Source organism: Pristis pectinata, chromosome 2 (assembly GCF_009764475.1).
Source record: "Pristis pectinata isolate sPriPec2 chromosome 2, sPriPec2.1.pri, whole genome shotgun sequence".
In the NCBI taxonomy this organism is placed as follows: domain Eukaryota; kingdom Metazoa; phylum Chordata; class Chondrichthyes; order Rhinopristiformes; family Pristidae; genus Pristis; species Pristis pectinata.
The window spans coordinates 106,977,706-106,990,003 of record NC_067406.1 but is presented as its reverse complement, the minus strand read 5'-3'; the positions used below and the strand labels follow the sequence as shown (position 1 = coordinate 106,990,003).

At 38.8% G+C, this 12,298-nt stretch overlaps 1 protein-coding gene across 2 annotated transcripts in view; it reads right to left on the bottom strand.

The window, feature by feature from the left end:
- Positions 1-9,179, bottom strand: part of fnip2 (folliculin interacting protein 2) — a 69,804-nt gene extending 60,625 nt beyond the window's left edge. Inside the window, exon 1 of one of the 2 annotated variants that reach the window (XM_052009304.1) lies at positions 8,991-9,179. In XM_052009304.1, coding sequence (XP_051865264.1) covers positions 8,991-9,079 — 89 coding nt within the window. In that variant the 5' untranslated portion in view covers positions 9,080-9,179. The remainder of the gene's footprint in view (positions 1-8,990) is intronic. The other variant, XM_052009314.1, reaches the window with a different exon arrangement.
- Positions 9,180-12,298: the final 3,119 nt, after the last annotated feature.

Here is a 12,298-nt window from a genome sequence, read left to right as displayed (position 1 = left end):
TGATGGTTTCATTATGCTGTTTCCCCTCATTCTCTACCCTATCCCTTGATCTACCTCTACATTCATGCTATAGTGCAGCCAATTTCTAGAAGTGGACACTTCAAGAGCATCTTCAGGCACAGAACAACTGATTACAATTACACCAGAAGCAGCCAGGATAGGTTAAGTGCCCACTTCCAAAATTCAGCAGGGATTCCACCATCCTGCTTTGTGCTGAGTTCACTCCACAATACAGCACCGCAGGCACTGCTGCAGAGCATCAGTCAAAATGAAAAACATCTGTGTGGCAAAATTTGACTGCTGTATGAAAGAAGAGACCCTTGAAGCCGTTGAGGCACAAACCCACATGACTGAGCACTTTGAATGTCACTCACTTTCTTCCTAGTTTTAAAAAAAATAGGGTTGAACGGCATCATTTTGGGATTATAAAAAAAATACAATTTTATAGATACAAACTGAGATGCCAATAGTATTTTAATCTCAGAAAAAAGGCTAAGTAGTTTGGGAACTTTTGGTCTAGACCATACCCTTCTCACATTCTCTTCATTCCACCTTCAAAGCATGTGATGTGATCTAATCCAAGCAACAGCTAAATAAAGCAGTTAGGTTACCAGGCATATTATTGGCCTTTGCAATGCACAGAGAACAATTCCCAACTACCACAAGTCTTATGGCTGTGTTCACCTCTTGAAACGCTAACAACTTTAAAATCAGCCACATTACAAATCTATTTTTGATGTAGATTCAAATAGACTTATAAGTGAAGTTCAAGGGCGTAAATAATTTCATGAAATATTTTGATTTCTGATAAGAGCAAAATTAAATTTCTTCGGAAAGAAAACTGAATGGTTGAGTTACTAATTTCTAAATTTTCTGTTATCAGTTAGATTCTTGCATTTCCCTCAGAGCAGTATTTCCTATATGTTGTAATTAATTTTGCATTCTAATTCTTGTGTTAATCACATTGGAGTTAAGAAAGGCATTAAATTCCCAGGAAAGATTATCCTGTCCCAGAATGTCCCACTGTAGATGTGCTCAAACATGCAAAACTAGACCATTTTATGACAACATGTGTCTTTGTCTGGCTGGAACAGAAAGGCTGGGTCGAAGGAAATGCTAATAATTACATTGCATTAGAAGATAATATTCCTAAAGTGGTGTCTAGTAATGACCATCAAAGACTTGCTCTTAGACTTTCTATTGTAAATCTGCTGGTACCTATGCAACTATAGCTACAAAACTGGATAATTTGCAAATTGATAAAGTTTCAGTAATGAACTGTATGTGTGGTACTATACGAAGATTTATACAGGAACCCAGAATCATCTTCTATTATACACTTCACAAACCAGCTTGTTTCACTCAAGGATTAAAAATTAGTTTACATGTGAATGAAATTTCTTTTTATACTTAAGGTCAGTAGCAATTTTACAGGAAGGAGACAAAATCTTGTTGAGATAGATGCAAATTGTCTTCTCGGTCACAAACAAATATTTAAATCAGCAAGGCAGACTGATAAAAGGACCACCTTCTCTGCATTCCTGGCCTAGAATATACTTCAAGTGTGAATGATCACAGCTAGTGCAATAGGACTTGATAACTCAGACTGGGGCTAATAAACGTCAAGTAACATTGACAGAACTCAAGTTCCAGATAGCAGCTATTTTCAAGAATACAACTACTTTCCGAGATATTTAGTTGCTTTACCATCACCAAATCTCCCACCTTCAACATTGTTCAACAACAATTACCAGAATCCTTAAAAAAAAGGACCAACCATAAACACTGCAGCTAGGTACTGTACAGCTAGTGCCTCAAATTCGGATTCTTCAAAGCCTTTTAATCTTTTAAAATTTAAATTAAATTTTATTTACAGTGTGGTAACAGGCCCTTCCGACCCAACAAGTCTGCGCTGCCCATTTTAAACCCCAAATTAACCTACCCATACGTCTTTAGAGTGTGGGAAGAAACCTGAGCACCCGGCAGAAACCCACGCAGACACGGGAGAACGTACAAACTCCTTACAGACAGCAAGGGGAAATCGAACCCCGATTGCTGGCACTGTAATAGCGTCGCACTAACCGCTACGCTACCGTGCCAAATATTCTTCCTGCCAATACGAATTCTAGCATCACCCAGGATGATGCAGCCAATCTGATAGGTAACCACTTCACTACCACCAACATTCATTTCTTCTAGCTCCAGCCTACATCATCCACAAGATGAGCAGCAAAAACTGAAAGCTTCCTTAAACGACTCTCCTCAACTCATGATCTCTCCCACTGAGAAGTTTAAGGACAACAGGCACATGGGCTGTTTTCTGCTGAGTGGAGACCATTCTGACTTGGAAATAAATCATACCTTGTCACTGGAGCAAAACTGTAGAACTCCTTACTTAACATCACATACACAGGAACATCTTTAACTACACAATTGTAGTGGTTCAAAATGACGGCTCACTACCACCATATCAAGGGCCGTTAAGGATATGGAATAAATGCTGGCTTGTCAAACACCATGCGTGAACTAAGTCAACATCTATAAAATAGTCTTCACTGATCAGTGTTTCCTGAGAAAAATCCAAAGAGCTTTAAAGTCAAAGTTTATTGTCATATACACAAGTACATGTATGCACAAGTGCAATGGGAAACTTCCTTGCAGCAGCATCACAAGCACATATCTTAAGCAGCACTCACAAGAAAAACAAATACAAATTACACCATTTTTACAAGGAGGAACACAATTAGAACAAAAAAATCCACTGTGATATTACAAAGGTATGATATGCAAGACAAATGAATTTTAGAATCTATCACGTCTGCAATGCACACATAGATTGCCGTACACAATTTAAAAGTTACAGTTCAAACGACATCATGCCAATTCAAAATAGCAACACAATAAATTGACCAGTCAAGTTAGTTCATAATTCCTCAAGTGGTAGAACATCAAGCTGAACTTCTGTAGAGCTAAACACCATGAAGTCTAACCTTTTTTTTGGGAAATTTAAAAACACTTCAGAAGAGAGTCAATCACTCCATGAACACAGATGGAGAGAACACACAATAAAGTGACTTGTCAGAAGTTGAGTAAAACTCCTCTGCTAGCTGTTACAGACCATAAAGGAAAATAAAACTGAGAACAGATTTATACTGACACCATCTAAGTAATGCTTGCAAGATTAGATACCATTTTCTGGAGGATGTTGAGAAAGAAAAATTACAATTATACAGTGCATTTTACAACCTCAGGTTTCCCCAAAAAGTCTTCACAACCAATAATTTAATTCATGAGGCACCTATTCTGGGCACAACAAAACCTCACAAACAACACAGTAATAACCAGAAAATCTGTATTGGATGAGACAAATTCGCCAAGACATTGGAGATATGCCTAATACAACTCCTTGCTATTTCTGTGACGCACAGCATTGAGTGATCAGAAGAAACCTTCTCCAGCTATTTTGTTTAATCCAGCGGTTTTCCTCTCCTAACTATTCCTACCCCAATACAAATGTCAGTTGAATCTGAGACCCAGACTCAGCTGCCCTGCAAGCTACAACCATGCTATACTAAAAAGCAGATTCATGTTGCTGTTAATCATACTTGAGATTGCTTTTTGTAACCCTGAGCTATGCAAAGCCATTTGTCATGATATTATTCCACCAGCATATGCAGTAAAACATGACCAAGGCAAAATACTTTCTTATACAGCAAATGAAGTACAGCCAGGACAAAAGAGTCAAAAAAATGTTCAATATTCAATACTTGGGTTTGTTTTGCCCATTATTTCTGTGAATTGACCAAAGGACCATTGTATATCATTAACAGAAAAATCTCAAATTGTATCTTAAATGTTGATGTCTCCAGTACATGTTGAAAAGCTCACTGGAGACAAAAATATAATAAATTTATTTTCAGAATCTCAGGGCGCTATTTGCACCAGAAATAGTTTCACATTACACCAGTCCTCATCATTGGCACTGAAGACATTAAACTATGGTGATTTCCAAATGGATGCCGACTTCACTATTGTCTTTGATCACTTCACTCTCTCCACGTTATTAGACTGCTTATCTGCTGAGTAGAAATTTCCTACAGCTAAATATTGACAAGTCTTTAGCCCCCATTGCAATTTCCATTTCTTAACCACACACTTCATACTCCACCCTCAAAACTGCTTAAATCTGAACCAGACTGCTTTTAATCTTGTTGCTATAGTTGACTCAGATCTATTGACCAAATTTCCATGCCTTCAAGTTCACCCACCTATCTCTGCAACTCATCTGGAGATAAAACTCCAATCCATTTCTTGTTCTCACTCGACTCCAATTTGTATTCCAATGTACTTTTGTTTTTCCTCCTTTGTTGTACTCTAAACTTTCAATCAACCAAAACTCAACAATACACGTCCCAACTTCCACTCTCTCACAACACCCTGTGCTCCCAATTACACATATTTTTGCTCTTGGTCTCGTCACTCCTCATCTCATTTCCTCTTGTTCAACAACCAGAGATACCTATACTCCTCTAATTCAAGCCAGTTGCTCATTCCCAAATTTAAATGCGGCACTTCTGACGGTCATGTTTTCAAATGCCTTATTCCAAATCTCTGGAATTCTCTTCACCTGTTCCTTAAAAACAAAAATTCTCTCTTCAACCAAGCTTTTGGTCATCTCCCGAATGTGGATTAGAAAGTTTGATAATACCCCTGTGTACTGCACTGGGACATTTTGCTATAAACAAGGTGTGACACAAGGTGTATTTCAATTAAGAAAATGAATTTGCAAACACCCAGGCTAGGAAAACATATAGGGAAGCCTACCAACTTAATGGATTTTGACTATTGCATAACAGAAGCTACATCACTGAACAATAGTGGAAAACAACCAAAGTCTATGTTTAATAGCTAATTTTTTGATTAACATAATTTATTGAAACAATATAATCAAGAATAACATCTCCAATTAATGACAATATCTAAAATACTGCTGAATTTTGAACGCTATCTATTTTACATGAAAATGAAATGAGAGCTTAACAATGAAAATAAATTAAAAAGGACAAAGGGAGGTACAAAAAAGTGTATTGATATAACTAGCTATCATATCGCAATTGCTGCTGGAAGTCTGTGCAGTCATTAAGCTGAGCCATGACTCACCTCAGACAAACGTGCTGCTGACTTTACATCAAGTTCATATTTGAAAGCTGACCACATAACCGCGTGAGGGTGAAGAAAAATAACCCCACCCCTCATCCCAGAATGAAACAGCAGCAAAAGGGTGATAGCTGCTAGAAAGGGAGGAAGTAGCTGGCAAAAAAAAATTAATGGGGCTACAACAGCTACTGAGAAATAATAGAAATCCCATCATTTTTCCATTAAAGATGTTTCTGTCTCAAAGTAGCAAGAAAATATAAAAAGGCACAGGGAAACTCCTGAAGTTTCAGCACAATCTACAAAGTGGTACAAATCACAGCCTCACCATTTTACAATAAGAGCAAGCAATATTAGCACACAGCGGTCTACATTTTCTTTTACAGTAAAAACATTTAGTGAAAGATCTCTCTATACACCTAAATTTTAATAAAGCTAGAAATAAAATGATTCCAAGATCCCTCAAACTCAAAATGAAATTCAGGTATAGTAGAAGAAATAATTTCTCCCCCTTTAATTGCCCTCATTAATTTATTAACCAAATGACTTCATCAACAGCAACAACCCTGGCCTCATCCTAACACATTTCATTTTAGGTTGCAGAGAGGGTGAGGGCTGGATAGAATGAAGGAACTTAGTTTTTCCACTTTCCTGGTTCTGATGAAAGGTCCTCAACTTGAAATGTTAACTCTGTTTCTCTATCCACAGATGCCACAAGATCACAAGACAAGGGAGCAGAAGTAGGCCATTCGGCCCATCGAGTCTGCTCCAAAGAAACGAAAGGGAAAAAAGAAATGAGAAATGGGGGAATGTCCATGAGAGACAAACAAAACTATTCCTCTCTGGCCCCAATTTCCGGCCTTATCTCCATATCCCTTGATACCTTGACTAATTAGATAACTATCCATCTCCCCCTTAAACGCCTCCAATGCCACCTGAACTGCTGATTATTAAAAATCTACTGGAAACAGTACAAGATACCACATGGAAATCAAAAAACTTCAGAATCTAGAAATGAGAAATAAGAATAGGAATTGCTTCAATACTCAATGACCTGAAATATTAGTGCTCTCCATAGATGCTAACTGACATCCTGTGTATTTCAAGATACAATTTGCTGCCTTTAAGTACAAGCAATTCTTGAAGCATTACATCCATGTCATTACTTCACTTTTTAAAAAAAAATACACATTTAACCAAAATGCAAACAAAATTCTCAAATCAATAGTTTCATTGGACTCTCCTGAAGTCAGGTACACGAACAGACTGATTCCTAAATCCTTCACACTGCTGCCTTTAAAATGCTTTCATGAGAACCAAGGGCAAATCTTTTCTTGAACTCTCCCTTTAGTGACTGATGAAATTTATGAAACTTGAATGGAAAACCAGGTTTGCCTCTTCCTTTTGATACATTGAAGTTAATATAGCAACTGCCATTTGCTATAATATTAAGCAAATATATAGAGACATGACCATGGCGTTATAGAGGTTATATTCCTAGAAAGCCATCCACAATTGCAATTTTCTGTAACGTGAACCCCCTCTTCTCATTGAATCCCATGTTACAAGTGGAAATGCCTTCCTATGGGAGGATTTTCTCTCTCATTAAACTATTTTATCAGCATTGACAAAATGATCCACCACCATTATTTACTAGCTGAGGCCAACAATAGACTCGGGGATAGACAAAGTTTGTGGATCAGGAAAGGGTTCAGGAAGCGGGGATATCTGGGAAAGGAATGGGATTCAAGGATCAGGGTACATGGGGAAGAAAAGGTGTAGGAGTTCAGGTGAGTATTGGGTTAAAGCGTGGTGGCTTGGTGGAAAAGCCGAGGAATTACTTGAAGGAGCCGGTACAAGAGCTGAACATGGCTACTGCAGCTCCCCACAACGTTGTGCATCAGAAAAAATGTCTCACAGATGAAGAGCATGGCAGCGTTGCATTCTGAGACGTCTTTTCACATATCCTCAGACTGGAGAGAGCATAGCAAAGGAGGGACTTGGCTAGGGCTGCCAACCCAATCAAAGTGGTCATATCCAAATCTTATTGCACAGTATTGAGAGACTAAAAATAAAAGTTAACAAACTTCTCTTGCATTTTTGTCTTTATTTCCCCACACACACACAAATTCTGTAACAGCGAATTTTATTCCATATCTCAAATTTTCACAGAGCAACGCAAGTTCCATGAGGGTGAATTTTTGTTATCCAAACTGCCATAACACAGGGGTCGCCTTTATTTCTGGCTCAATCCTCTCAATTTATATCTTAACGGTTATTATGAGTGTTTCCCCAGCTGAAGACTATAACTGCAGAACATTAGATAGATATTCCACCTTTCACACTGATTTCATGTGATAGAAAAGTACTTGAAGTATTCACAAACTCAAAATATTTCAAATTCTTACAATCTACAAAAAGTGTTTACTAGGTAGTGAGCTGAATAAGTTTCATATGCAGAACGCCAAAAAATGTTTGCCCTTGAATGCCCTTACTTAAATATTTGTAAAGCAAAGAAAATTTGATAATGTTTAGTAAGTGGGCATCATTTTTAGAAAATTTAGTAGATGAGCCCCAAAGTTGCACATTTTCCCCCAAACATTTTTTAAAAGAAAAAGTTAAAGATCAGCATGCTGCATCAATTGGCAAACATAATACTAATTGCTAAATAGTATTCATTTCAGTGTTACAAAGAACATAGGAAACGGGAGTGGCCCATTTGGCCCTTCATGGGGAATCTGTCATTCAATAAAATCACTGTTAATCTTTTACATCAGTGTCACTTTCCTGCACCAAACCCACTTCCCTCAACTCACTTAATATTCAAAAAAAATTTTCAAACGTGGTCTAGAATATATTTAGTGACTAAGCCTCGACAGCCCTCTTTAGGTTAAGAAAATGCAGAGATTCACTGTCCTTTGGGTGAAGAAATGTTTTCTCATCTTTATCGTGAATGGTAAATCCATTACTTTGAGGCTCTGACCCCTGGTTCGAGACACCAGAGGCATCCGCAGAGATAAATAATAGCAATTAATAGTTCTCATGCGATAGAAGCAAGTCACTTGGCGCATCAAGTTGACGTTGGCTCCCAAAACCATTCCATTCTCCCACTTATTTCACTGTAACCTATTGTCTCTTACACATCCAACAACTCCACCCCAATTCTCCTACCACCCCCTACAATAGGGATAATTTATTGCAGCTGATAACCTACCAGCTGCCAAGTCTTTCCGAATATGGGAGGAAAACTAAGCACCCAGAGAAAACCCACAAAATCATTGGGGGAGCATGCAAACTCCACACACAAGAGGACAGAATCAGACTGGGGCTAATGGAGGTGCAAGGCATCAACACTAGCAGCTGCACCATTGCTGCCATGCATGATTGTGCCATCCTTGCCATAGTTCAGTTCAATTTTTATAATACAAACTGAACAGATCAAAAGCAAGTTACTAACAGAAACGTGGAAGAAATTTCTGAACAAATCTATTACACTAGAGGAGCATTACCGTTAAAATAAGCAGTTGATCTTTGTTTCAACAGCTTATTATATACCAACGTGTTTTTTTTCAGTATTAGTATCTTTGACCAGAAAAACTAGTTATAACAATGATAAAGATAGCAACACAGGGTTAACTTCCAACCAAAAGTAATAAACACTTATTGTAATCTTCAAGAAATTTCCAAGCGATTGAAACAAATGTTGAACTGCGTCCCTGATACGAAACGTTGAAGCCTTCAGCTGCCCCTCCAACCCTCCCACCAAGCAGCCCACGTTCGGCTCACCCACACCCCATTCCCCCTCACTACACATCAGGCGTTTCACTCGACATTACCTAAACCCCGGACCCTCCTTGGAATTTTTCGAAGGCGACGCCGCATTTGCCCTTTTATTAAACAGCTTCTGCAGCAGGGTTGGAGCCATTTTGTACCATTTTATCGGTACAAAATAAGATCATTCGGTAGCATTGCAAATAAAAGTTAAACAACTCCATTTAGATCTTCACTGTCATGTGACTAACATCAGCAGCCAGCCGCACCGTGCGCTCCCATTGGACGCCATGTCAACAACGACCAACTTTCTGATTGGACGTGGCCTCGGTCCCGCCATTGATGATTGGATGGAAGCGGACAAACGACTATGTTTTCATTGGACAGATTCCGAACGCCCTACGTGTCCTCCAATCAGAGTGATCGGACAGCGGGTGGCTGAAGCACGCCTTTCGCATGTGGCTGGTGAAACTCGAGTGGACTCTGGCGGCCGGGCAGGTGTCTTCTCCAGGGCTTGTTAATGTGGCACCCAAGAGAAAGGGGAACCGTAATACAGCAAATAACTGGCAGTGAATTAGTAAAGTACACCACGCCTATAAATAGAGGCGTGCTCAAAGGATGCGCTTCAGTGGGTACGAACGGGAGATGATCTCTTTGCGTTGGAGGGAAGACAGCGGTGCTAAATGCGAAGACACTCCCAACAAGTGTCATTGCTGACATCCCAACACTGTCAAAAGAGATGGTTGAAGATACGGTTTTCTAGATGAGAGAACACTGGCTTTAGATCCAGTATCGTGTAAAGAGAAAAGAAAAAAAAAGTTAAGGGACGTTTAGGGGAAAATGATCTTTACATAGAACACTACAGCACAGTACAGGCCCTTCAGCCCACAATGTTGTGCCGACATTTTATCCTGCTCTAAGATCTATCTAAGCCTTCCCTCCCACAAAGCTCCCCATTTCTCTATCATTCATGTGTCACATTTTCCAGGTAAAGAATTTTCTCCTGTATTGGATTTAATGGTCTTTACTATCCCCCACAAGGGCAAACACCCTTGTATTGCCCAATTAATTTTAATATGCTAAAAGATGAACTCTTGATCTGTCAACCTACACAATCGTAGAACTCGCACTTCACCTTTCTACCTGCACTGTACTTTCTATGTAACTGCAACACTATATTCTGCACTCTTTTACTTTTTACAACTTTAATGTACTTACACATGGAATTATCTGTCTGGATGGCACGCAAACAAAAGCCTTTCATTGTATCTTGGATTATGTGACAATAATAAACCAATTCCAAAACCTAACCTCAACACTACAAATGGACTGGTTTAAACTGGATGTTGACATGGTTTATGTAAAGTTATTAAAACTTTATGCTTCAATAGAAATATGGTGTATAACAACACTAAGTAACAGAACATAATTAGAATTTCATGAAAGGTTTTAAATTGATTTCATTCAATCTGAAACCAGGGTCTTGAAACAACCTATGAAGGTATGTGGCAATTTGACTGCGGTAGATGGGAAACTACATCAACAATAAATAAGCAATGGCAAACATTTAAAGAAATACACTGTTTACAACAAATAACAAAATCAACATACTGCAAATGCTGGAAATCTGAAATAAAAACAGAAAATGCTGGGAACACTCAACTGGTCAGACAGCATCCGTGGGAGGAAAAAGAGTTAAAGTTTCAGTTTGAAGACCTTTCATCAGAAGTGGAATTATTCTTCTGACCCATGGGAAAAGTTCAGCCTATGGCTACTACACACAAAAACCAAGGTCACCTGAACCTCAAGTTCTATCTATCTAGCTGCAGTATCTAGATGATGCTTGCATTCAGAGACTGAGTTGCAAGCCATTATTGACTCTTTCCCTGCAACATATGAGATGAAGGGCAGTACACTCAAGATCTGCACGAAAATGATCCTCTATCAGCCTGTCCCTGCTTTACTGCACTGCTCTTTGACAATAAAAGTTCATGGTGTGCTGGGAAATGTGGACTACTTCCCATATCTTAGGAGCCATTTCTTGGCAATTGCAGACATTGAAGATGAAATTCATTGTTGATTTCAATCCTTCAGCACAGCCTTTATTCAATTGAGGAATAGGGTATTTGAAGATCAGGACCTCAGACCTTACAAAAAACTCATGGTCTACAGGGCAAAGTTATCCCTGCCCTCCTGTATGCTCCTGCAGTTTGGACTACCTACAGCATGCACCTCAAGGTACCATCAATGCTGTCTCTGCAAAATCCTTCAAATTCAATGGAAGCATGAGGGAAGCAAGGTCAATGTTCACCCCAACATCCCCAGCATTTAGGACTTAATTACACTCAATTGGAGTGTAATTTAGGACTTAAATACACTCGATGGACTCCTGCGATTATGAACCAGACAGAGAAAAAGATTCAAGTCTCCTTGATAGAAAGCAACATCCCCATTAGAGAATACCTATTCCTTGACCACTCGAAGTGGAAAAAGTAGTACTGGGAACCTTCAGTCCATGCATCAGACCATATAAAAGCCCTGTGTAAACAGCAGAAGGGACTTACCATCACCCACTTGTTCCATCAGCCACATCCTGCCCATCAGTGGAAGAGTCTGTAGTTCTCATATTGGCCTAATTAGTCACAAAACAACCCACAAATATGCAGATGGAAGCAAGTGAAACTCAATCTTGAGAGACTGCCAAAGAAGGAGATATATAAAAAGGAAAAGGTTAGTGTAAGTGGCCCTCTTACAGACTGCGACAGGAAAAAATATATTTGGCAGAGAGATTAAACAAAAATGTTTGGCTGTCTTCATGAAATAAGAATAGAAAATCTTACACAAATAGTGGAAAACAACAAGTCAAAGATGAAGAAGGAGCTCAAAGAAATTAACGTCAGTGGAAAAAAAAGTGTTCAAGAAGTTCATTAGGCTGAATCCCAAGTTTTTGACAGAAGTGGCTGTGGATATAGCAGATACACTTGGTTGTCACCTTCAAAAACTGCATAGAATCCAGAAAGGTTTCCAGAAAAATCTAATGGTATCAAATGTAAACCTCTACTTAAGAAATAGTCTCCATATTTAAGGAATAATATATTTGCTTTCACAATGAAGAAAATTTTCACCATGTCAATTACTGGGATGAAAGGGTTAAAGTACAAAGAAGGGGTGAGCAAGATGAGCCTAAACATGCTGGAGTTTGGAAAGATGAGATGTGATATAATTAAAACATAAAAGATCCTGAGGGAGATTGGATGCTGAGAGGATGCTTCCCCTGGCTGGATGAAATAGAATCAGGGTGTATTGGTTCAGAAAATGAGTTGGAATTTCTTCTCTCAGAGAATAGTGAATCTTTGTAATTCTCATCCCCAAA